Source organism: Python bivittatus, unplaced genomic scaffold (genome assembly GCF_059951505.1).
Source record: "Python bivittatus isolate LINGU-HERP-01145 unplaced genomic scaffold, Pbiv_v1 ctg000260_np1212, whole genome shotgun sequence".
Taxonomy (NCBI): Eukaryota; Metazoa; Chordata; class Lepidosauria; order Squamata; family Pythonidae; genus Python; species Python bivittatus.
In genome coordinates this window covers 1,868,208-1,893,083 of record NW_028277055.1, presented here as the reverse complement: position 1 = coordinate 1,893,083, position 24,876 = coordinate 1,868,208, and the positions used below count along the sequence as shown (strand labels likewise).

General features: G+C 42.6%; 1 protein-coding gene across 1 annotated transcript in view; it reads right to left on the bottom strand.

Annotated features, from left to right (window-relative positions):
• PSMB2 (proteasome 20S subunit beta 2) overlaps positions 1–20,456 on the bottom strand; it is a 28,995-nt gene extending 8,539 nt beyond the window's left edge. The window contains exons 1-3 of the mRNA XM_007429519.4: positions 20,283–20,456; positions 17,883–18,005; positions 17,013–17,083 (exon numbers count right to left, since the gene is read on the bottom strand). Of these exons, the coding sequence (XP_007429581.1) occupies positions 17,013–17,083; positions 17,883–18,005; positions 20,283–20,373 (285 nt within the window). The 5' untranslated portion in view covers positions 20,374–20,456. The remainder of the gene's footprint in view (positions 1–17,012; positions 17,084–17,882; positions 18,006–20,282) is intronic.
• Between the last annotated feature and the right edge of the window lie 4,420 nt (positions 20,457–24,876).

Here is a 24,876-nt window from a genome sequence, read left to right as displayed (position 1 = left end):
AAAAGAGAATATCCAAGAACAGAGAATAACTTTCAAATAAGGCAGAGTGAACAGAAAAGCCAATGAGACTCAGCACAGCATAAGTTGATACACAATGAATGAAGGGGAAAGATCTTAATTTCATCTATACCCACTGATGGCTTCAAAAACTCCCTCTCCCAATCAAGCATCTTCCAGAGGGACTGAGAGGATAGCTCATAGAATTACTAATCAGCCTGAGCATTCGTGGTCTCACAAGGAATACCTGGACTTGCTGCCCAACATATCTGGAGGACATCAGGCCGAGGGAGGTGGGTCTGAATTGGGAGCATCTCACCAGGAAAATTATCTTGAAGATGTTGCAAGGGCTCAAAGGCATGTTCCACAGGGGTGAAAATGATCTGTTGTAACTGAAAGGTCAATTTTTTGCCTGAGAAGACTGCTACTCCCCCCCCCCCCCGCAATCTCAAAAACATTAGTTTTCTTCTTTACATTGTCATTTTAATAACGCGCAGCTTTTTAAAATTAAGAATTTGGAGAAACAGCTATCAAGCTCTGATGCTCCTCTGAAGTATAAAGTAAGCTAAAATGTGGGGTTTTGTGACACAAATGAGAGCACCCAACGTATTTTGAGGGAAGCTGTAACATGAAACAGATTGCCCTATCAGACTTATACATCTTATAAAAAGACCAGCAATGTGCTTTGACATTTTAGCTCAAAAACTGTCAGGCTCAATTAGACCCCAATCCATTTCAGAGGCCACAAAGAGCTGCCCCAGAAATTCTCAAGTAGGGCATGAGAGCTTCAGTCTAAATCATGAGTCTCTCATTGATTATTAGCCATGATAGCAGACCCAACTATCTTCAGAGGCTTCTAAAACCCTCCAGAAGTTGCTTGTGTTCCAACTCCCATCAGCCACAAACGACATGGTTAAAGTCCAGGGATAATGAGAACTGTAGTGCCCAATAATCCCTCTCCTGGTTTAACTTTTAAAGCCATCCAAGTTGTGTTGTGTCTCACAGCAGCAAGTTCCAGTGTGAGGGAAGTATTATGAAGAAAATCTACCACTAATCAAGTTTTCTGGGCAACACTAAATCTGGGCTGCACAAAGCCACTGAGTGGCACTTTGTGGACCATACACATGTGCAGTGATAGACAGATATCTTTCTCTCTACCCAGGCTACTAAATGCGGAATATTATTTACTTCTGGAATTAATCACTGTTGGTTTACTAAATATAACTTAGTATTTAACATGGACAATACAGAATTATCAATATTTAACATGGGCAATATAACATTACAAATCACAAAACAATCAGAATGCTATAAATATGAACCATTTACTTGCACATGGAAAATACAAATGATTACAGCATGTAAAATATGAATTCACTGAGAAGGAAATTCAAGGCAGCAAAAGATCAATCAAGCTGGGGCAGAGTGTGCCAAATAGGAAAAATTGCTGTTTTAGTATTTGGAAAATAGACTGATGTGGGTGAAATCTCAGTTTCCCAGCTCCAAGAATATGGCACCTCTAATTCTCCCTATTTTTTCTAAACATGGAAAGCAATTGGGGAAAAAGTCATTTGGGATGTTTCCCAATCATTCACAGGGAATGGTTTGCAAAGGGACTTTCCATCTGCTTATTCCAAGTTTTTAAAGGGAGAGTCTGCAGAAAAGGAAAACTTACCTGGTCTTACAAAACTGTTAGGCATAGTGAACAACTTGAAAATTGTGGTAGCTTTTAGGTCCTTCTCATGCTTTCCCCCCCTTTATATATACACACACACACAAACACACACACATTCACCAACCCCTGCAGGGTGAAAAATGATGGGAGTTTTTGATAAGCAAAAAGTTTATACAAGTGTAATGCTAAACTAGTTAGCAACAAATCATTGAAACTACAAGTGAATTTGCAAACCAGTTTTGCCCCAGGGACATCCATTTTCTAAGACTGCATGTTAAATTTTTAACTCTAGATCACATAGTTTTACCCTAACATGAGTCAATAAAGCCCAATTATCATACCAAGTTAAAACAAGGTTTTGTTTTAGAGTATTTAGTCCTCAACAGTTTGAATATTTAAAACCACATGTTACCATCTTGGATGCTGATGCAGACTGCAAATTTAAAACAGTTCTAAAGACTGCAATTTCAGGGAAGGAGCAGGAAAGGAGGGATGAATGTTAAGACAACCTTTCCAAGCAACACAAGTCCCTGGCTGATAACCACCATCCAAATGAATCCATCAAATGCTTACAGAGTTAACATTCATAACAATGCAAGGCAATCTAGATGCAGAGTGAAATTTTCCATTTCTGGAGAGAATACTGAACGAATTTGAGCTGGAATAGGAAATTCAGCACCACTGTGTGTGTTTAGCCAACAGAAAAGAGGAGACAGAAAATCATTGTGCGCTTCCAACAAGGCCATTTAGCACAAGGAATTTCAGACTCCTGATACTTTGCAGAGCAAGGTAGTAACACCTTCACACATGCCACTCCCCTGCAGAGAGAAGTTTGGAAAAGAAGGGAAAGTAAAGCAGGGCAATTATTAGAAACATTAACATACAGTTTCAATCAGGCTAAAGGCAAACAACAAGCAGGAGTCCACCGAAGAAACAGGTTCTGCAACTTGTTTGTGGAGCCACAAAGATTGGTAGCCCAATGCAAGCAGTCAGATGGAACATTATCAAGTCATATCACAGCTAAGCTGTGGGCATATCTTTACCAAAAAGAAGCTGCAAGATACGTCACCTGTATAAATCAGCTTTCTAAGGACTCTCCCAAAGAGGCCTCATCTTTTTTTTTTAAATGCTAATGATTTTAATACAAGTTTGTAACTTGTTTGTAAATATACAGTTGCTTTGAGCTTGATTGTTTCTTCTGCACATCTGCCTGGGCACCTAGAAATTTGAAAGGTGTATAAAACTATAAATTCGAAAAGGTGTTTAAAACTATAAATTTTAAAAGCAACATTATAACAAAACACACCTGGGGATGAATGCTGTGCAATTGTCCCATCATCTCCCAAACTTTCTGCTCCTGAGATTTCCAACTTAGGTGCCGGCTAAACCTTCTACCCTTCTCTGTTTTAGAGAAGAGGTATTCTTTGAAAACAATCTGATGACTGCCTGCAGAAAAATGCATCAGTTGGCTCCCCAAAAGACAAAAGTAGCTGGGGATTGACAATGAGCACCCAGGGTTGCTAGGCAGAGCGGCAGAAATCAACCTCACCTGTTTGTCTTCTGGTGAACTGGGCCATTAAGAAGATTCTTGAGGATACCACAGACAGCCAGAAAACCAAGCCGACGGATCATAGAACAAATACATTTGGATTTTCGCTGGAGGCACAAATCACTAGGCTCAAACTATCATATTTTGGACATGTTACATAGAAGACCCCTTGAGAAGACCACAGTGCTGGGAAAAGTTGAAGGCATGGTAAGAGGATGACCAGCAGCAAGGTGGGTGACACAATAACCACAGAAATGAATGCACTACTGGGAGACCTAAAAGGTCTAACTGAAGACATACCATCCTGGAAAGAATCTATGTGTTGCTAAGAGTCAACACTGACTTGATGGCACTTATTCAGTCAATCAAATTGACCATTTGCAAATAGGTACATGTTGTATGGCAACCTTCCATTTAAAAGCCCTCAACATGCCAAATATGTCCACTGGCCCCAAGAGTCTGGGGACCCCTGTTTAACTAATCAATGGCACATAGTCCCTAAATAGCTGTAATCAACTCAGTCTGCAGCTTACTTGTTGGTGTTTAAATGAATGACAACCTGCAAGAGCCCTACATTGCAAGTTCTGCTGAACAAGGACATCTTTGTAAAGACTGTAAACATTGGCATTAATTGTGGTGATCAGCTAAGCCTGACTAAGGAGGTAAAATCTCAGTCCAACCCCAGAGGTTAAAGCGCAATATATGCTTCTTTCAAGAACCATGACCTTCATAACCCAGCCTCAGATACACTGTACTTTAGATCCATATTTTTTACTTTCATGGGTGCGCAAAAAACATAACACTGCCCTTCTGATATCTCAGGCTTTAGGGCAAACAATAGGATGCCCTTTTAATGCATCTTGTGATTAGAATCACATGACTGAAGGGGTCTGAGCAGTAGATCATTGAGCATATCCCCACTCTGGCAATTAGCAACACCAGTTCTACCATGAAATCACTTCCCCGCTTGGCTACGTTCTCAGCTTTTGGGCAACTGACACCCAAACTTCATTTATACAATAGAGCAGTGTTTCTCAACCTTGGCAACTTTAAGATGTGTGGACTTCAACTCCCAAAATTCCCCAGCCAGCATGGCTGGCTGGGGAATTCTGGGAGCTGAAGTCCATACATCTTAAAGTTGTCAAGGTTGAGAAACACTGCATTAGAGGGATTTCATATGACTTATAAAGAACGAACCTTGGAAATTATGGCAGATAAATGTTAACCCAGTGAGCTGCTGTTCCCTACCCCCCCCACACCCCAAAAGTTTTTTTTTTAATTTTGAATAATTAGAATATAAACTGAAAATAAAATTGCCCGTAACATAATGGCCTTATACATAACCTATGGCTAGATTACATTTGAAACGAGCTATTCTAGTCACTGTACCTCCAAAAAGGTATTGTAGAGATTGGAAGATTAAAAAAAGAAGGATTCTCCAGTGCCAATCAGTGCTGAACCTGGATTTGCCTTTCATTCAGAATGCAATGTGGGGCAGTATTAGAAGAGGAAGACATTTCCCTCCCTGCTGCACCAAGTGGCATGACTGTGGTGTCAAAGTGCACGGTTTGCTGGAGGGCCCTGCCATCTGTAAGAGCGCAACATTTCATCTCCGGTAAACAAACACATCTGCTTCTGCCAGTGTCCTCCCTGCTGTGTAGCCCATCTGGAGCAGGTGAGCTAGAAGGCAAACCCAGACATGGAAGGAGGGGAGGGAGAGAAAGAGGCAGGATCAGGCCTCAAGGGACCTGGCACACAGAGGAAGGAGACACGGTCTCGCCATGTCACATCCTGCTAACCCGGCTTTGCCAAGCGGCATGCTAAATTGCCTTCGTTAGTGAAGATGCTCCAAGCCAGTGTCACCTGGGCCATCTGCTCCAAAGGTCACGTGAACTTGCAAGGCCATGAAAGCAGGCAACACGCAGCAGGGAGAGGGTTTGGGAAAAGACCAGTAATTGTATGCATACACATCCTTGCAGGGGGAAGGGGGAGTAGTAGAGATCTTCCTTACAGCCTGCAATGGAACAGTTGAAAATTTACTCCTCCAAAAAGAAAAAAGAAAAAAGGAAGTACTCCACAGAATATTCCTTCTTCGATCCTTCCGTTCTTAAGACCTAAATATGTCTTCTAAAACCATATGATTGACTGATTGATTGATGAGATAGAGAGACAGATAACCTGCAGAATATACCACAGCAGGATCAAATGGCCAGGTTGGGGTTCATCTGAACATCAAGAGACCTAGTCAACTGACAAGGCAAAGTCTCCCCAAATGGAAGTATTAATTCTGCAGAAAAATTTTTAGCAAAAACAGAAACAAACAAAAAATTATTTGGAAGTTTAAACTCTAGAATATAATTGATATCTAACCACTCTAAGTAGAAATTAAAATGGTTTTTGGCTTTAAGCACACTAAAGATAGGGATTGCTAACAATCCCATTTGCAGATTAGATTTTAAGAAAGAGAAATTTATCTTTGTAGTTAAAGGTTAAAGGCAGAAGTTAGTATGAGCTGAGTGATGCCTATATTGCAAAACTACACACATCACAAGCTCCAGATCAATTTCACTGCAAATGACCTTCACACTTGCATATTTCTGCCTCCTCCCCTGACATGTTCCAGTTCTCTCCCTAGGTTATGCAAACCACAGCCTAGGTCAAATAAATGTTTCCAACCCTAATATGAGGGTGGCAAACTATGGTTTGTTCAGACCAGTGAGTGACAATAGGAAATATTGCAGAGAGCCAGACCCTGGCTCTCTCCCAGAAGGTGGTGGGCTTGTAAACAATGGCCATATTCAAGGAGATGCTAGACCAGTGTTTCTCAGCCGTGGCAACTTGAAGACATATGGACTTCATGCTGCCTGGGGAATTCTGGGAGTTGAAGTCCACACGTGTTCAAGTTGCCAAGGTTGAGAAACACTGTGCTAAACAGTCACCTGTCTTAGATGTCTTAATTTGGATTCCAACACTGAGCAGTGGGCTGGATTCAATGGCCTAAATGGCCCTTCTGAATCTATGATTCTATGAACCTGACTTCTGCAGGGCTGGACAGCAAGTAGTTTTCAGTCAGGAATGAAGAGTGGCCAGCTTGCCATGCCAGCCCAACTGGCAAACCCTCTTCTCTCTCTGCCTCTGAGCTTCGTGGAAAAGCTGATCACAATTAAGGAGCATTAGATAACTGATCAATCAACAAAGTATCTCAACCCTAACCCTACCCTACAGAATGAAAGGGATATCTAACCCAATTGAGGGTCAAGAAATATACAAGAAGGTTGATAGATTAAAAAGTAGTTTTTTTCAAAAAAATGTGGAAGAGACAGTTTCTTGCAAAAAGACTAAGAAAGAAAATTTAACTATTATGGCACACCCTGCCTGTGTATATACATACACACAAAGATAATCTTCTTACTATATTTACTGTGAGCTTCATGTTCAGTTTTTACAGCAAACAACTTTATTCTATTAACTTGTCTTCAGAGAGAAATTAAACAGAATCTGCTGATTTGCCTCAGAACTGGAGGCCTTATTTCAGCTTATTTTATTTTTGTGGTTTAATTTCTTTCTGCTATTTAAGATTGCTAGTGTGTATTTGGGGGGTGGGGGTTATTCTTTGCTGGAGTTGCAAAGAAGTCCACAGCAAAAACAGGATGGTGTAATGAAGCATTCGACAAAATTACAATCTTTGCATGTGTTTATATGGCCTCCCAACTCAAACTATGCGACTCTGGGTGGTGTACAAAAGATAACGAAACCGTAAATAATTAATGCAAAATAACATGACACATTAAAACATACTAAGCAATAAAATGGTGTATGGCATTTGCTTTGCGGGCCACCCCAACTGTCTCATGCTTTGTTACAGCTTGCTGATTCTTACAATTCCATAAAAATTAAGAGATACAACATACTCAAAGATAAACCGGGTAGCTGAAAATACATATAGTAAGTTCAATCAATCAATCAATATGTCAGCTTAAGCTAGGAGGGGGAAGAACATAAATGCCAATGGAGCAACAGTAAAATGCACAGCTGTGCAGGTGAAAAAGGCAGATGTTAGGACAGGTGTGAGAAAAGAAAAATGGATGGCATCAAGAATGGAAAGAAAAGAAAAATAATCTCATAATGTGCTGAGTGTGCAGCAATAGGCAGCATTTTGATGGCTAGATGCCATACACTGGTTTCTTGGGAAGGCAAGGGTTGCAGTGGGCAGGACAATGGCTCAGTTCTAGGCTGAGCCCTGCACAAGCAAGCTGGGCCCCCTGGAACAATGATGGTCTGCATATAACTAAATTAATTCCATCTTGAAAGATGTGGCATATCCTTGTTTCAATGCAAAGAACATAATTATAGGAAAGCCATACCACCATGTACATGCATGCACTTTTATCACTATATTTCCATCCACTCTTTCCACTCAAGCCCCACCTACCAAGCCAATTTGTACTCATGTCAACTTGCTTCTTAGGAATAAACTCCAGGCACATATATAACTTGGACTAACTGAAAACTTCTGTATCCTTTTTTAAAAATTAGATTACACTCCAAGATACTTCTTAGCTGTGGTTCAAAACTCTCTGTTCTGGGTACAGAATGTTTTGCTCTTTCCTGAGACACACTGATTTCTCCAGAACAGAAAGAAAGCAAGTGGTAATGTTCTGGACTGAATACCCTGAATTTACAAATTACAAACCACCCTCAGAGCAGCCAGATTGGCTGATTCCAGAAGAAAATTGCCATGTTTCCCGTCCTTGATGCTTTTCACCCCCTTGGAATTATCAACTCTTTTATAGGTTGGATCATTTAAAACTGAGGATGGAAGTGCATGCAAGGACATACATTTTGGCACATGGCACGCTGGAGCTGCTATACTGGCTAAAACCAAGGAGGTCTCTTTTTCACAGGACTCAGGCCAGTGTGGTTGGATGCTTGCAAGGAAGCCATGAGTGACAATGGCCTTTGAGGGTTGTCTGTCTCAAGCATCTACTATTATCTCCGTGGACATTTCCAGTGTGGTTCTCAACAAGTTGAGCCTTCTGGGCTAAGTACATATACTATACCTATATCAACAAACAATGCAGAATCAAATCCTGCTCATACAAGACATCTGGAGGGGACAGCTCTGCCATTCCACAATTAGCCCAAACAACACTCCCGCTAAACAGTCAACAGCTTGGTGCTACCTGAATGCTGAAATCAGTGGGGTTAAAGATTATTGAAAACATAAATTCAATTCTGACTACACCACACCTCACTTCCCCCACACAGAAGAGAGGCATCACCCTTCTCCCAGCTCAGAATTTTGATTGCTCTAAGTAGCACTTTCTCAATAAAAGATTAGCAACACATGCTGTCAAGGCAAATTCCTTTGCCATCTCAAATCAGGGTTTTCTGTTTCTAGGAAAAGAGCTTGAACTCCCGTGGTAAATCAAGTAGCATCCCTGCATTTTGGATGAAACGCAAGCTTATTTGGAAGCTGGTATTTGCCATTATGATATAGTAAAGTGCTGATCTGTCAAAGGTTTCATTTGAGATACGAAAGGGTTCATTAAAGTAGGTACCAAACAAAAACAACAGATGAATTTATTTATTTGATTTATGCATTTAATCAATTTATATGGCTGCCCATCTCAAATACATGACTCTGGGTGGCTCATAACATTAAAATAAATAAATAAACACACACACACACACACACACACACACACAATAAAACACACAGCAGCCAGAAAAGTCATAAAAAGAGCCATCAACACAACGAGGAGACAGGTGCCATCACATACCCGGGGCTCAAGGACAGAACCAAGTCTTCAAGGCCCAACAGAAGACCAGCAGGGACCAGCCTAATCTCAGGGGGGGATGATGTTTCAGAGGGCAGGCACCACGGCAGAAAAGGCTCCCCTTCTGGGCTTTGCCAGACAACACTCCTTAGCCAATGGTACCTGTAGTATGGCCCTTCTGACAGATCGGCTATGACAGATAGAAACAACCAGGGAGAGATGGTCCTGTAATAACTTGGACCCAAAGGTAACTATCAGCACCTTGAATTGCACCCAGAAGCAAACTGGTAGCCAATGCAGCTCACGGAGCAGCGGTGTCATATATGTTGAATAACAGGCACCATTAACAGCACCAACAGGCAGAGTCCAGAGAAAAATATGCCTTTGCAATGCAGGGTCTGTTTCATGTTGCTTTCATTGCAGTCATCGCTTTGAATATGCTGAAGGTCACTTATGGCTGCGCAGGAACCTGATCTGCAACTAAGTGACGGCCAGGTAGATTTTGCAACTAATCCAAAATTACAAAACTCACAAGCCTGAGGAAGAGCACAAACACTGGACACTGATGAATTGAGCCTACTTATCTAGCTGATTCCTGTGCTCCACAAACTGATGCCTGGGGATTATGGGAACTGACACTCAATAGATCTAGTGCACCAGACTGCTTTACTCTGACTGAGTCAGAGATTTTACCTGTAGATTCCAAAAATTTAATCTGGGGCCTACTGCCTGCCACAGCAGCATCCTCTTCCACCAAGCCAGGGCCCCTCCCTCCTGTAAAAACAACCATTTCTAGCCGTGAGGCAAACTTGGCGGATCACATGCAATTTCCATTTTTTTACTTGGCTTTTTCTGCCCTGCAGCATTTAGTCATGAGTAGGCACATGCTTGTATTTATTTTCCTAAAAGGGAGGACAGGACACGAACCATATCAGAAGCAGCTGGAAGAAAAATGCTGGATCAAGGAACTCAAGGGAACGAGGAAAGAGGACACAAATGCTTCCTTTGTCTTTCTACAGACCCAGCTCAGAGCAGGTGTTTTGTAGTTGCCACAAGCTCATGATGGTTTGAATCACGTCTCCACCATACGGTGTTCAGGAGGTTTTACAAAGCCACTCTCTTAATCTGCAGTGCAAGGAAAGTTCTTTCCTACTTTAAAGATCTGTTAGCCTTACAAGATAAAGGCATCTTCCAGATGTCATGGCAAATACACTGGGTCTGAGCTTATAATCTTTCATCTCCTTCCTTAAATGGAGGAGAATCAGTGCTTATTCCATGGTTTAGAGCAGCATTTCTCAAACTTGGCAAATTTAAGATGTGCGGACTTCCACTCCTAGAACTCCCATGCTTCTGGGAATTGGAAGTCCACACACCTTAAAGTTGCCAAGTTTGAGAAACAATGGTTTAGAACAATTCACAATTTCTAGTATTCAGAGTATACAGGTAGTCCTTGCTTAATGACCTTGTTTAACGACAGTTCAAAGTTACGACAATCTCGGAAAAAGTGTTTTATGACCTGTACTCGCACTTATAACCGTCACAAACCGTTGCACCACCCCCCATGGTCATGTATCGTAATTTGTGAACTTTTTTTACAATGGTCATAAAGCAAATCACCATGGTCATTAAGCGAATTCAGGCAAAAAACATCCATTGAGGAAGCTGGATTTGCTTAACAAGCACACGATTCACTTAATGACCATTGTAAAAATGGTTGTAAAATCAGGTCCAGTTAGGTGGTGACTTGCTTAATAACCACCCTGCTTAACGACCAATTTTCCAGTCCTTATTGTGGTCACTGAGCAAGGACTACTTGTAATTTATGCAACCGTGCTCAACAGTGGCAATTATGCTTTGGGATCTTCCAGCACTACAGTGGCTGCCGTTTAGCCCCATATTAATCACAGGGCCCATCTTCCTAGAGCTCATTTGCTCTCAGGGCTGCAAATGTATGTTACAAAGTCCTTGGGCCAGAACCTGATTTCCATACTTTTGGCTTTCCTATCCCTACAATTAGCATATTAGAATAAAGGAGGCAAAAGCCAAATTCCAGAATTATACATATTTGCTCAGTTTCATTAAGTATACAGAAGTCATGGACTTTACTTTTTCTCAAGGATCACAAAAAGCAACTTATTTATTTACAGGACTTATATGGCTGCCTCTCTCTTATAATGATTCTAGGCGGCTCACAACCACCTGTAAAAACAAAGATAAAAACTGAAGTACCCTTCTCTCCAGGCACAGGACCAAGCAGCCTCCCTGCTCAACCTCCATCCTAGCCCAATGCTCGAGAGAAGAGCCAGGTCTTCATGGCTCTCCGGAAGGCTAAAAGGGTAGGGATCGCTCGGACCTCAGGTGGAAGGCTATCTGTGATACATTGGATCATGAAAAGCAATCTGATTTGAAAACAGGCCATCAGTTCCTTACCTGGCTCAGTCCTATATACACAAACTTCCCTAATGTGGTGCCCTCTAGAACTACTATTTTACCTAGGCAGCATGCCCAGCCTTCAGGGATAATGGGAACTGTAGTCCAAATAATTGGTATGGCTGAGCTACACTGACTTCAACCTGTGCTGGGTATAGTTAACAGCCTGTGCAGTTCTTTCAGTACAGGCACCGTATGATCCCTAGACTTGCACCAGTCAGTAGCTTGGTCACCCCATTTTGCACCAATTGTTAAGTTTTAGACTTCTTTTTCCAAGGCTAGCCCCATCATAAAGGGAATCACAAGAGTAGAGACAGATTGTCGCCAAGGTGTAGATTACTGTTGTTCTGTCTGACCATCTCAGGGAGGGCCACAGCTGGTGCACTAGCTGTAATTGTGCTAATGTGCTCCTCACCACTACTATGACCTGCAAATCCTGTGACAAGTGGGGGTCACGAAGCACTCCTAGACTGTAAACCTGAGATGAACAAACTTCACCTCAATCCCAGAGTCTAGCCTTTTCTTTACCAACAGCACTTCAGTCTTGCCTGGCTTTAATTTCAGCTTGTTCTCTCTCATCCAGCCCCTTTAGACGACATCCAAGTATACTGATGATGTCCTTAGAATTAGAAGCAATAAGATTGGCTGTCATCAACATTATGACACTCAAAGTCATACACTCACTCAAAAGCTGTGAATTCAGTGGTTTCATATATGAGACAAGACAAAACCTCAAGGAACACCATGGGCCAATGAGCAGGAGTCAAACAGTAGTTCCCCAAGCACCACCTTTTGGGCACATCCCAATATGTGAAACAGTGCCCCTAAAACCCAATCTTGTCAGATGGCCTAGAAAGGTATCAATGGCCACAGAGTTACTGAGAGGCCTGGGAGAACTAGCAGGTTCTTATGCCTCCCACCTAGTTTCTAGAAAAGGTCATCTACCAAGGCATCCAAAGCAATACTATATCCCAGATGAAAACCCACATTAAATGGGTCCAGAATATCAGTTTCATCCAGATGTACAGTCAGGACCAGAAATATTGGAACAAGGATAACTGTTTTGGCATTTCCAGACTTCAGACAGTCATTGACCACAAAGGATTTCATAAAGGTGATGCTTATGTTTGTCATGATGTTGGTTTGTTCCATTACTTATGAGCCACCAACGATGGGGGGAGGTGTATGCCACCAGCTGTACTTCCTGAATGGTTAGTGCCCCCCTTTTGTCAAACCCCTTGAATTACAGCTGAAAGTCCTGACTTCGCTCCCATCTGGGTGTGTTTCCTTTCAATTTCAGCGTGGTGGTGTACAGAGGCCAAATGCCAAAACAGTTATCCTTGTTCCAATATTCTGGTCCTGACTGTACCTGAAACTTAATGGCTACCACTTTCTCAGTCACCTTCTCAAGAATGGAATATTTGAGACTGGCCTATAATTAGAAAGTTCTTCCAGGTCAAGAGAAGAGAGTTGCTTTCTAATGAAGGTCTTACTTCAAATGTCCCCTTTAAGCATGCAAACACCCATCCTGTGCTCAAGGAGGCATTATCACTTTCCTTTAATCTTAGGCCCAGCCCCAACCTGGTTGATTTAATCAGGCAGGAAGAGCAAGGCTTTAGCAAGCAAAAGGAGGCCCTGTTGAAATCTACAAGGTTGAAAGAATCTACAGTCAGGTCCAGAAATATTGGGACATTGACACAATTCTAACATCTTTGGCTCTATACACCACCACAATGGATTTGGAATGAAACAAACACAATGTGCTTTAACTGCAGACTGTCAGCTTTAATTTGAGGGTATGTACATCCAACTCAGGTGAACGGTGTAGGAATTACAACAGTTTGCATATGTGCCTCCCACTTGTTAAGGGACCAAAAGTAATGGGACAATTGGCTTCTCAGCTGTTCCATGGCCAGGTGTGTGATATTCCCTCAGTACCCCAATTACAATGTGCAGATAAAAGGCCCAGAGTTCAGTTCAAGTGTGCTATTTGCATTTGGAATCTGTTGCTGTCAACTCTCAAGATGAGATCCAAAGAGCTGTCACTATCAGTGAAGCAAGCCATCATTAGGCTGAAGAAACAAAACAAACCCATCAGAGAGATAGCAAGAACATTAGGCGTGGCCAAAACAACTGTTTGGAACATTTTCAAAAAGAAGGAACACACCGGTGAGCTCAGCAACACCAAAAGACCCGGGAGACAACGGAAAACAACTATGGTGGATGACCGAAGAATCCTTTCCCTGGTGAAGAAAACACCCTTCACAACAGTTGGCCAGATCAAGAACACTCTCCAGGAGGTAGGTGTATGTGTGTCAAAGTCAACAATCAAAAGAAGACTTCACCAGAGTGAATACAGAGGGTTCACCACAAGATGTAAACCATTGGTGAGCCTCAAAAACAGGAAGGCCAGATTAGAGTTTGCCAAACGACATCTAAAAAAGTCTTCACAGTTCTGGAACAACATCCTATGGACAGATGAGACCAAGATCAACTTGTACCAGAGTGATGGGAAGAGAAGAGTATGGAGAAGGAAAGGAACTGCTCATGATCCTAAGCATACCACCTCATCAGTGAAGCATGGTGGTGGTAGTGTCATGGCGTGGGCATGTATGGCTGCCAATGGAACTGGTTCTCTTGTATTTATTGATGATGTGACTGCTGACAAAAGCAGCAGGATGAATTCTGCAGTGTTTCGGGCAATATTATCTGCTCACATTCAGCCAAATGCTGCAGAACTCATTGGACAGCGCTTCACAGTACAGATGGACAATGACCCAAAGCATACTGCAAAAGCAACCAAAGAGTTTTTGAAGGGACAGAAGTGGAATGTTATGCAATGGCCAAATCAATCACCTGACCTGAATCCCATTGAGCATGCGTTTCACTTGCTGAAGACAAAACTGAAGGGAAAATGCCCCAAGAACAAGCAGGAACTGAAGACAGTTGCAGTAGAGGCCTGGCAGAGCATCACCAGGGATGAAACCCAGCGTCTGGTGATGTCTATGCGTTCCAGGCTTCAGGCTGTGATTGACTGCAACGGATTTGCAACCAAGTATTAAAAAGGGGAAGTTTGATTTATGATTATTATTCTGTCCCATTACTTTTGGTCCCTTAACAAGTGGGAGGCACATATGCAAACTGTTGTAATTCCTACACCGTTCACCTGAGTTGGATGTACATACCCTCAAATTAAAGCTGACAGTCTGCAGTTAAAGCACATTGTGTTTGTTTCATTCCAAATCCATTGTGGTGGTGTATAGAGCCAAAGATGTTAGAATTGTGTCGATGTCCCAATATTTCTGGACCTGACTGTATATGAACCTGATGAGTGGTTGCCAAGGCTACCTCCTTATGACCTGCTCAATTCTATAGTACAAGGTGAAACCAATCAACTTTGTCTGCAGAGAACAAGGAAAATTGCTCAAAGCAAGCCTCCAGCTGTTCCAGCTCACTTTCCCCAACATGTTGATGGATGAGATCCCACACAATATGGAAGAGCATTGCCTGCCTGTTCTGTGCAGATGCAATGGAGGCAGAAAGGTAAACCTTCATGAATTTTGGAACTGATTTTCAACTGGGCCTCAAAGAAAGCCCCACTTCATGTTCTGTCTCATTTGTTTCTTCATTTGCATTCCAACCCTCTACCTGTCAATTTCATTGCTCTCAAGATGTGGATTGAGCTAGGGGGAGTAGGTGGAGCAACAGTCTCCACCACCCAGGTCGTCTCTATATTTCATAGATCAGCCAGAGCTTCAACAGTATTATTGACAAAGGAGGCAGGAAATGCCTCAAGTGCACTTGGAAAAGCAGATGAATACTTATAACGGTCAGACACTTGTGTTGGACCATTATAACCAGTTATCCGCCCTCGCTGAGGTTTGTAGCAATTGCTAGTCTCAAAGTGACCCAAGAACTACTCTATCACTGTGTTACAATCTTTCTCTTAATAATAGTACTATATTACTTTAACTCCTGTTAGTTGGGGAAATTCAATAGCACCCTTGCTTAGATAAGGGACATGACAAATGGCACATATTTGAAAACATTTCCTTAGCAAATAAACTGGAAGGGATATTTTCAGTTCGAATGATATGTACAGAATTGTCACCATTTAAGAGAGATGTGAAAGGTATACCATGTCCCACTCCTGTGTACCAACATGGTGTCAAGGCCTGTACCACAAAGCATGATCAAGGAAGCAAGAATCACAGAGATGTCAATCAGGAGTTTTAATGCAAGAATTAGAGGTAAGGGACTGAACCCTGGAAACAGTAATAAGAAGCTCCGGCCTTCTTTTTCTAGTTAAGTTAATTAAGGCAGAGACTTTCTGAATCCCTTCTTCCCAGTCTTTTTTGCAGTCCTGACTGAGCTGCTGTTTAGCAGAGAAGTTACAGGTAGTCCTTGCTTAACAATTGTCCTGTTTTAGCAACTGTTCGAAGTTATGACAGCACTGAAAAAGTAACTTTACAATCAATCCTCACATTTATGACCACTGCAGCATCCCTGCAGTTATGCGATTAGGATTCAGGAGCTTTGCAACCGGCAGGCATTTACAACCGCTACAGCGTCCCCGCACTCACATAATTGCCATTGGCTTGCTTCACAAGCAGAGTCAAGGGAGAAGCCAGCAGTAAAATCGCAAGTCGAAGTCATGTGATGTCTGTTTAATGACCATGGGTGACTTGCTTAACAACTGTGGTGGAAGTGAGATCGTAAGCCCATCGTTGTTACATGATGTCTCGCTTAACAATTGTGTGGCTTAGCGATGGAGCTGCCGGCCCCAATTGTGGTTAAGCAAGGACTACCTATACTAACCGATTCCTTTCCTATCTGTGGGGGTTTATGTCTAACATACCTTCTGTTTTCATCCCAGCCTTCCCACAATCCTCTCACACATGGCCTCAGCCATGTTAGTTATTTGTTGCCAATTACCACCTCTATCAAAGTGTAACTGCAACACCCTTGAGATCCCGATCACTACCGAAGCAAGAAGTGCTGCTTGGGAAGTGACACTGAGCCATTATGAAAAATCATGGAACATTAAAAGACTAGAGCCAGTTTTAAGTACCCAGGTTGTTGGATAATGGAAGCTGAAATTCAATGCATCTGGGAGGCACCAGGTTCTACACAGTTTCCTTAAAGCAATGACAGAACTGCAAGAAATGGACAGTTGGACCTTACGGTAAGAAAGTTATAGGAGGAACACTCCTTGCTGGGGAGCCATCTGTATTCTCAAAAAGCCTCACTGGAGGATCAACAGTTCTCCCAACAGCGTGGGACTGAGCATGGGAAGAGTGAAAAAAGGGAAGAATCCTTAAACTAAAGTGAATCTCAAAGTAGTTTGGGCACTACAAAGTAGTTTACTTCTTACACATCATGCTCCTATACGCCATCTATACTTGAAATTATTTTCAGATTAACCCTTTATCTTAAGGACAGACAGCATGGATCTTTAAAGTATCAGGAAATGATGCAGGTGACACATCTGCAAGTTCCATGACATTCTCTTATCATAAGACTTGGGGAGAAGGCATGATATATTCAAACACGAATAGCCAATAAAAGCTGACTGACTTACCCTGCTCCTCAAGTAATCGGCCAGATTTCGGCGTGTGAAGTTGGCGGCTGCAGTTGGAGACAGCTCATATCCTATTGTTAAGAAAACGACAAAATCACACATTCAATGGCTAACTGAAAAATCATTCTAGACTCATTGTAAGCAACTGTGTCAGCTAAATTTTATAGTGCAAAGCGGTAAGTACTAAAACAGAACAGTAGTACTTCATTTGTTTGTGAACAAGTGGCTGCACAGAAAGATGCCTTAGCGGTCTTGCCCCCTAAACCTCTAAAGACCTATACATACTCTTGCAATGTCTATTTAGAGTTAGCAGTTACAAAAATGCTTGTATCCAAACTTTGTGCTTACAAAAATTGTGTGCAGGCAGGGGGACAAAGCTAGAAATCTATAGAACTAGGATTACATAAAATGAAGTCAGAAAAAAATATTTGATGAAGTAAAATAATTCCATGTCTTGTATGTTATGGGGAATATTTTTAAGCTATTATTCTGACACTTGAAATATTAATTTTCTTAAACCAGAGTGGCTGTATTTACTTCAAATATAAGAGGCATTTAATGAAAACCCCTTCACTCAGATACACTCCTATTACTCTAAATATGCAAACTGGACGTAAGAAACTTCAAAACAACAGCAGAAATACAAGAAACTAAACGTTTACAACACTTTTGGCTGTCACCCTGCAATACTGTTCACCATAGTTGGGAAAACAAAAGTGACTGAGAAACTGACATAAGGTCATAAATAGGTGAAGGAACGGACAGATTTCTACCTTGTACCTGAAGATGTCAACATCTAAATCAATGGTAATATGGAGCCCTAAGTTTCTTCCTGTCTACTTTTCATTGGAAGTCAGCTGCACCACTCACCATTCCTCATTTTGTAGAGCTGGACATTTTTCTGGATGTATTCTGCAAACTGGACAGTATCACCAGCCTCCCCAACACACAGTAGCAAGATTTTCTCACTCATCTTGAACATCTTGTCATGATCTATACCATTATGGAAGAAGAAAAGAAGCACATGTACCATTGTCAGAAAAAGAATAATCAGATGTGAAGTTTTCATACAGGGAAACAAAAGCGAGGGGAGTAATGACTCTTCTAATTAATTCCACAGCATTTTTTCTTACTTTTCATGATCTAAAATAAATGTATAAACAAGCCCTACATATGACTGAAGTTGTGTGGGACCCAAATAACCAAGTTGTTTAGATTTTTTGTTCTCTAATAACCATCAATATTTAACAGGATATTAAAGGGCAGATGACCAATCAGTTGGCAATTCTGCTATATATTGAATGCATTATATATCAAATGTTCAAAGCAGCTAACAAAAATAAAAAACACAATTAAAAATGTAAAAATAATTAAAGCACCCAACCAATTACAGCACAATGTAAATAGTTTCTGCTACAAAGACCTGCTAGAATGAAGACATTTTTGCCTGCCAGCAGGACAATAACACAGAGAGAGCTCATCTAACTTCTCTTGTCAGGGACTTCCAAGGACTGAGAGCAATCATAAGATCTTTCCTCGCATTTCCACTTGTCAAGGAAAGAAGTCGCTTGCAAAACTCATAATGGCCAGGCAGGACTGATCAGCAGCTATAGCCTGGTTCCATGTCATATACAAAGCTTTATAGTCTATGGCAGTGTTTTTCAATCTTAGAGACTTGAAGATATATGGAATGATTCTGGGAGTTGAAGTCCACACATCTTAAAATTGCTAAGGTTGAAAAATACTGGTCTATGGTTTTACATACTGTTGTTACTATTTGTTGTAAACAACTCTAATGTAGTACAGATTATGGTGGCACTGTATATATAAACATAAATAAATAAATAAAAACCATTATTTTTAACAATAGGATAACAAGTGTCTTAGAACTAGCACTATCAATTGGTCCACAGGATTCTGGACCAGCTGAAATTTTCAAACAGTTATTAAAGCCCCACAGAGAAGATGTCGTGACAGTTCATATGACACATCATTAAGATGTGAGACCCAAATTTGCATCTTCAGGTACAGCTGGCACCATGGATATAGCATTTCATATATATTGCTGGCTACAACCAAAACACAGGTCCTTTCAAGGAGAAGGAAAAAAGAGCAAAAATGTATATTTGAAGTAATCAATAAAAGAATAATTCCTGCACATGTTGGAAACTAAGCCAACATTCAAATAGAAAATACATTTCTACTACAATATGCAAAGAAAACAGGGGTTAGAACATGGCCTTTTAGTCTGGAAGCTAATCACCACTGGATTGATGCTAGCTGTGAAGCCTGCATGATATAGGGGTTTGTCTTTTTTATGAGCTGTTAACTCTGATCCAGCAAATTTTATTTTCATCTCCATATTTCCTAATCTAAGCAAAACCAGTTTAGCACAGATAATCTCAATCACAGACTATTTAAAAAAAAAATCTAATTCTATGGCTAAGCTTATGTATGCTTAGCCCAGTCACTTTTATATCTTAACTTATTGTGCATTTACAGCCTGCTTGGCTAGTTTATGAATCAATGTGATGCAAACCCAGAAACACAAGCTAATTTAGTAACCAGTTAAGCGTATGGTGCAGACCCAAGTATTCATTTTCACTCTAGAGTATATTCCACAATGGTAATATTTCTCTGTAAGCATGGCATGCACCAGATTGTCCTATATATTTCCTAAATATAATAACACAGTTTGGTATTTTAATCCAGCACAAGATAATCTGTCTCAGAAGAATTTATGGCACCTAGTTTCGTTTTCCCCCGGACTTCCATTTTGTTATGAGGCTCCCCAAACCAAAGCTCTCTCCCCGCCAACTTTCCAAATCTCTGGAAACGCCACCAATCACCTCCCAAACATTCTACGGATCAATAGGCGAGAAGAGCAATTTAACCCATTTGGAGAGGATCGACTATAACTCAGGAATTTAGAAAATGATCAGGCCAGGCCAGGCCCGCACTGTTTCGTCTGCTCTGGCTGGCAGCTTCTTCCGGGAGCTCAGGCGCAGAACCGCTTTTCCCTTCGGTTCCTAACTCGATCCTTTTCGATCACGAGCTGGGGAAAGCAAGCGCCCCGCGCGACCCCTCGGTCCTTCCCAAGAGCGCCCGCGGGCTTCGTTTTGGAGACGGCGGCGAGGGGAGCGTAAAGGAGGCCCCACGGCTTCAACTCGGCCCCGCAGCGCCCTGACTTCCTTCCCCCTCAGCCCAGGCCACGGTCATCCAAACGGGCCAACGCGCCGCCGCCCGCCTAGGCGAAACCCGGAGACTGACCGCGCTTCATGTGAACGATGCTGGAGGCCGCGACGGTGTCGGCGGCCACCAGCACGAAGTCGGGCCCTTGGATGCCGATGAGGTACTCCATGGCTGCCCAGGCGAGCGAAACCGAACTCTGAGGCGCGGTGACACAGCGAGAAGCCGGGGCGCCGCGGCGCACAGGAGTGACGTCACGGAGGCGTCCCGCGAGATCACCCACCTTCTCCTTCTAGGCGATGTCACTATGATTCCCGCGGAGGTCACGTGGGCAGCTCTTTCCTCTCTTCCCCGTCCTCCCTTAGATGTCTATTCGAGCGCCGCCCAGAGCGTCTTCTCTTCCGCCCGCCTTTTACCCAGCAGGCTGCAGGAGCTTTAGGGCTGACGTCATTCCTCCAAGGCCAATCCCGCCCCTTGCCTTCCCCAGTCTGGCGCTTCGGGGCTGGAAGGGCTAGAATTTAATTCCCAGAATTCTTAGCCCGCAGAGGATTTTCGGAGTTGGAGTCCTTCACAGCTGGAGAGCGCTGGGTTGGGGAATGGTCTGCCAAAGGCTCTGCTGGCTTCATATGTACCCATAAAATACTCAAAAGCCCTGGACTGCTTCTGTGCTAGATGGGAAACTTGGACTAAAGTTAACCAAGCACACGACTGTGTTCACGTCACATGCTAAAACAAGGGCTGGGCTGGAAGCACAACCTGCCCCAGTCCAGTATGCAGGGGACCATATAAAACAGCATTTCTCAACCTTGGCCACTTTAAGATGGTGGACGTCAACTCCCAGAATTCCCCAGCCAGCCATGCTGGCTGGGGAATTCTGGGAGTTGATGTCCACCCATCTTAAAGTGGCCAGGGTTGAGAAGCACTGATGTAGAGCAACGTTTCCCAATCTTGGTAGCTTCCAGGGGGGTAGGGACTTCAACTCCCAGAACTCTCATCAATAGCCATGCTGGCTGGGGAATTCTGGGAGTTGAAGTCCACCATGCCCTGGTTGGAAAGCATTGATGTAGAGATGCGAACTGAGCAAACCAATCCTTAAAGGACTATTAAGGACCTCAAGTCAAACTCAACTCCTAGTGATTACATAGACATTTCCTTATAGTTATCTTGGCAACAGGGTGTCCTCAAGGGTAGGTCGAAAAAGTCAAGAGGGTGGTCCTGACTTTGCAAAGCCCCACTCCTTTTTTACGTGCCTCACAATTAATGCAAAAGGGGAGGGGCAGGGCTTTGTGCAGTCACAACCCCCATCCTGACATTGTCACATTTTTTCCCGGGTGGATGCTCCTGGAGAAATGATTTGTCATCCCCCTCTTAAGGATGGTATTTTCAGTAACCCAGTCCAGACTACAGCCTTGGGGTTTCCTAGTGGGAATAAAGAAATCAGCCATTAGCACAGGCAGAATTTAGACCTCTACAGTGTCCCAACCATTGGTCCTGCTCTGCGGGCGACCCAAAGGCTGGCTACCAAGGAAAATTGATTTATATAGCCACCTATCTCACATGCATGACTCTGGGCAGCCCACAATAAAAATAGATAAAACATATACAAAAAAATAAAAACACACAACAGCCAGGAATCACAAAACAACCATTAGTTAACATAACCTGGAGACGAGCTCCATCACACACTGGATTAGATGGATTTTTAATCTAATCCTGCAAGGCCTTTTTTCATTTCTTAAGCAGGTGGGTGAAATCAGCATGCCATTCCAACCTCTGCCCAAATTAGTACCAGAAGCAGCAAAGTTAAGCCCAACCTACCTTTCATCCCCCCTTCATGGATCACTGCCTTGTCGTGGCGAAGGGGCTTGCGTAACTCAGTGAAGCCATGAGCTATACCGTGCAGGGCCACCCAAGACGGACAGGTCATGACAGAGAGTTCTGACAAAATGTGGTCCACTGGAGAACGAAATGGCAACCCACTCCAGTATCCTTGCCAAGAAAACCCCATGGACAATGTTAAAAGGCTAAAAGATATGATGCCGGAAGATGAGCCCCTCAGGTCGGAAGGTGTCCAATATGCTACTGGGGAAGAGCGGAGGGCATTTCCAAGTAGCTCCAGAAAGAGTGAAGCGGCTGGGCCAAAGCCGAAAGGACGTTCAGCTGTGGATGTATCTGGAAGTGAAAAGAAGGTCCGATGCTGTAAAGAACAATATTGTATAGGTACCTGGAATGTAAGATCTATGAACCAAGGCAAGCTGGATGTGGTCAAACATGAGATGACAAGATTGAACGTCGACATCTTGGGAATCAGCGAACTGAAATGGATGGGAATGGGTGAATTTAATTCGGGTGACCATTATATCTACTACTGTGGGCAAGAAACCCTTAGAAGAAATGGAGTTGCACTCATAGTGAATAAGAGAGTGGGAAAGGCAGTAATGGGGTACAACCTCAAAAACGACAGAATGATCTCAGTGCGTATCCAAGGCAAACCATTCAATATCACAGTCATCCAAGTCTATGCCCCAACCACTGATGCTGAAGAAGCTGAAGTTGACCGCTTCTATGAAGACCTACAACACCTTCTAGAACTAGCACCAAAAAAAGATGTCCTTTTCATCATAGGGGATTGGAATGCTAAAGTAGGAAGTCAAGGAGTAATCGGAATAACAGGCAAATTTGGCCTTGGAGTACAAAATGAAGCAGGGCAAAGGCTAATAGAGTTCTGTCAAGAGAACAAGCTAGTCATAGCAAACACTCTTTTCCAACAACACAAGAGACGACTCTACACATGGACATCACCAGATGGTCAATGCCGAAACCAGATTGATTATATACTTTGCAGCCAAAGATGGAGAAGCTCTATACAGACAGCAAAAACAAGACCAGGAGCTGACTGTGGCTCAGATCATGAGCTTCTTACTGCAAAATTTAGGCTTAAATTGAAGAATGTAGGGAAAACCACTAGACCACTCAGGTATGACTTAGATCATATTCCTTGTGAGTACACAGTGAAGGTGATGAATAGATTTAGAGGATTAGATTTGGTAGACAGAGTGCCTGAAGAACTATGGACGGAGGTCCGTAACATTGTACAGGAGGCAGCAACTAAAACCATCCCAAAGAAAAAGAAATGCAAGAAAGCAAAATGGCTGTCTGATGAGGCTTTACAAATAGCTGTGGAAAGAAGGAATGCGAAAAGCAAGGGTGAAAGGGAAAGATATAAGCAACTGAATGCAGATTTCCAGAGAATAGCCAGGAGAGATAAGAAGGCCTTCTTAAATGAACAATGCAAAGAAATTGAGGAAAACAATAGAATGGGGAAGACTAGAGATCTCTTCAAGAAAATTGGAGATATGAAAGGAACGTTTAGTGCAAAGATGGGCATGATAAAGGACAAAAAAGGCAGGGACCTAACAGAAGCAGAAGAGATTAAGAAGAGGTGGCAAGAATACACAGAAGAACTATACAAGAAAGATCTTAATGTCCCTGATGTCCACGCTGGTGTGATCACTGACCTTGAGCCAGACATCCTAGAGAGTGAAGTCAAGTGGGCCTTAGGAAGCATTGCTAACAACAAAGCTAGTGGAGATGACAGGATTCCAGCTGAGTTATTTAAAATACTAAAAGATGATGGTGTTAAAGTGCTGCACTCAATATGCCAGCAAGTTTGGAAAACGCAACAGTGGCCACGGGATTGGAAAAGGTCAGTTTACGTTCCAATTCCAAAGAAGGGCAACGCCAAAGAATGCTCAAACTATCGCACAATTGCACTCATTTCACATGCTAGCAAGGTTATGCTCAAAATCCTACAAGCTAGACTTCAGCAATATATGAACCGAGAACTACCGGATGTACAAGCTGGGTTTCGAAGAGGCAGAGGAACTAGAGATCAAATCGCCAACATTCGCTGGATCATGGAGAAAGCACGAGAGTTCCAGAAAAATATCTACTTCTGCTTCATTGACTATGCAAAAGCCTTTGATTGTGTGGATCACAACAAACTGTGGCAAATTCTTAAAGAGATGGGAATACCAGACCACCTTACCTGTCTCCTGAGAAATCTGTATGCGGGCCAAGAAGCAACAGTTAGAACCGGTCATGGAACAACCGATTGGTTCAAAATAGGGAAAGGTGTACGACAAGGCTGTATACTGTCACCCTGCTTATTTAACCTATATGCAGAGTACATCATGAGAAATGCCAGGCTGGAAGAATCACAAGCCGGAATTAAGATTGCAGGGAGAATCATCAACAACCTCAGATATGCGGACGATACCACCCTAATGGCAGAAAGTGAAGAAGAACTAAAGAGCCTCTTGATGAGGGTGAAAGAGGAGAGTGCAAAAGCTGGCTTGAAACTCAACATTAAAAAAACTAAGATCATGGCATCTGGACCCATCAATTCCTGGCAAATAGAAGGGGTAGAAATGGAAGCAGTAACAGACTTCATTTATTTGGGCTCCAAGATCACCGCAGACGGAGACTGCAGCCATGAAATTAAAAGACGCTTGCTCCTTGGGAGGAAAGCTATGGCAAGCCTAGATAGCATATTAAAAAGCAGAGATGTCACCTTGCCGACAAAGATCCGCATAGTCAAAGCTATGGTTTTTCCAGTAGTAATGTATGGCTGTGAGAGCTGGACCATAAAAAAGGCCGAGCGCCGAAGAATTGA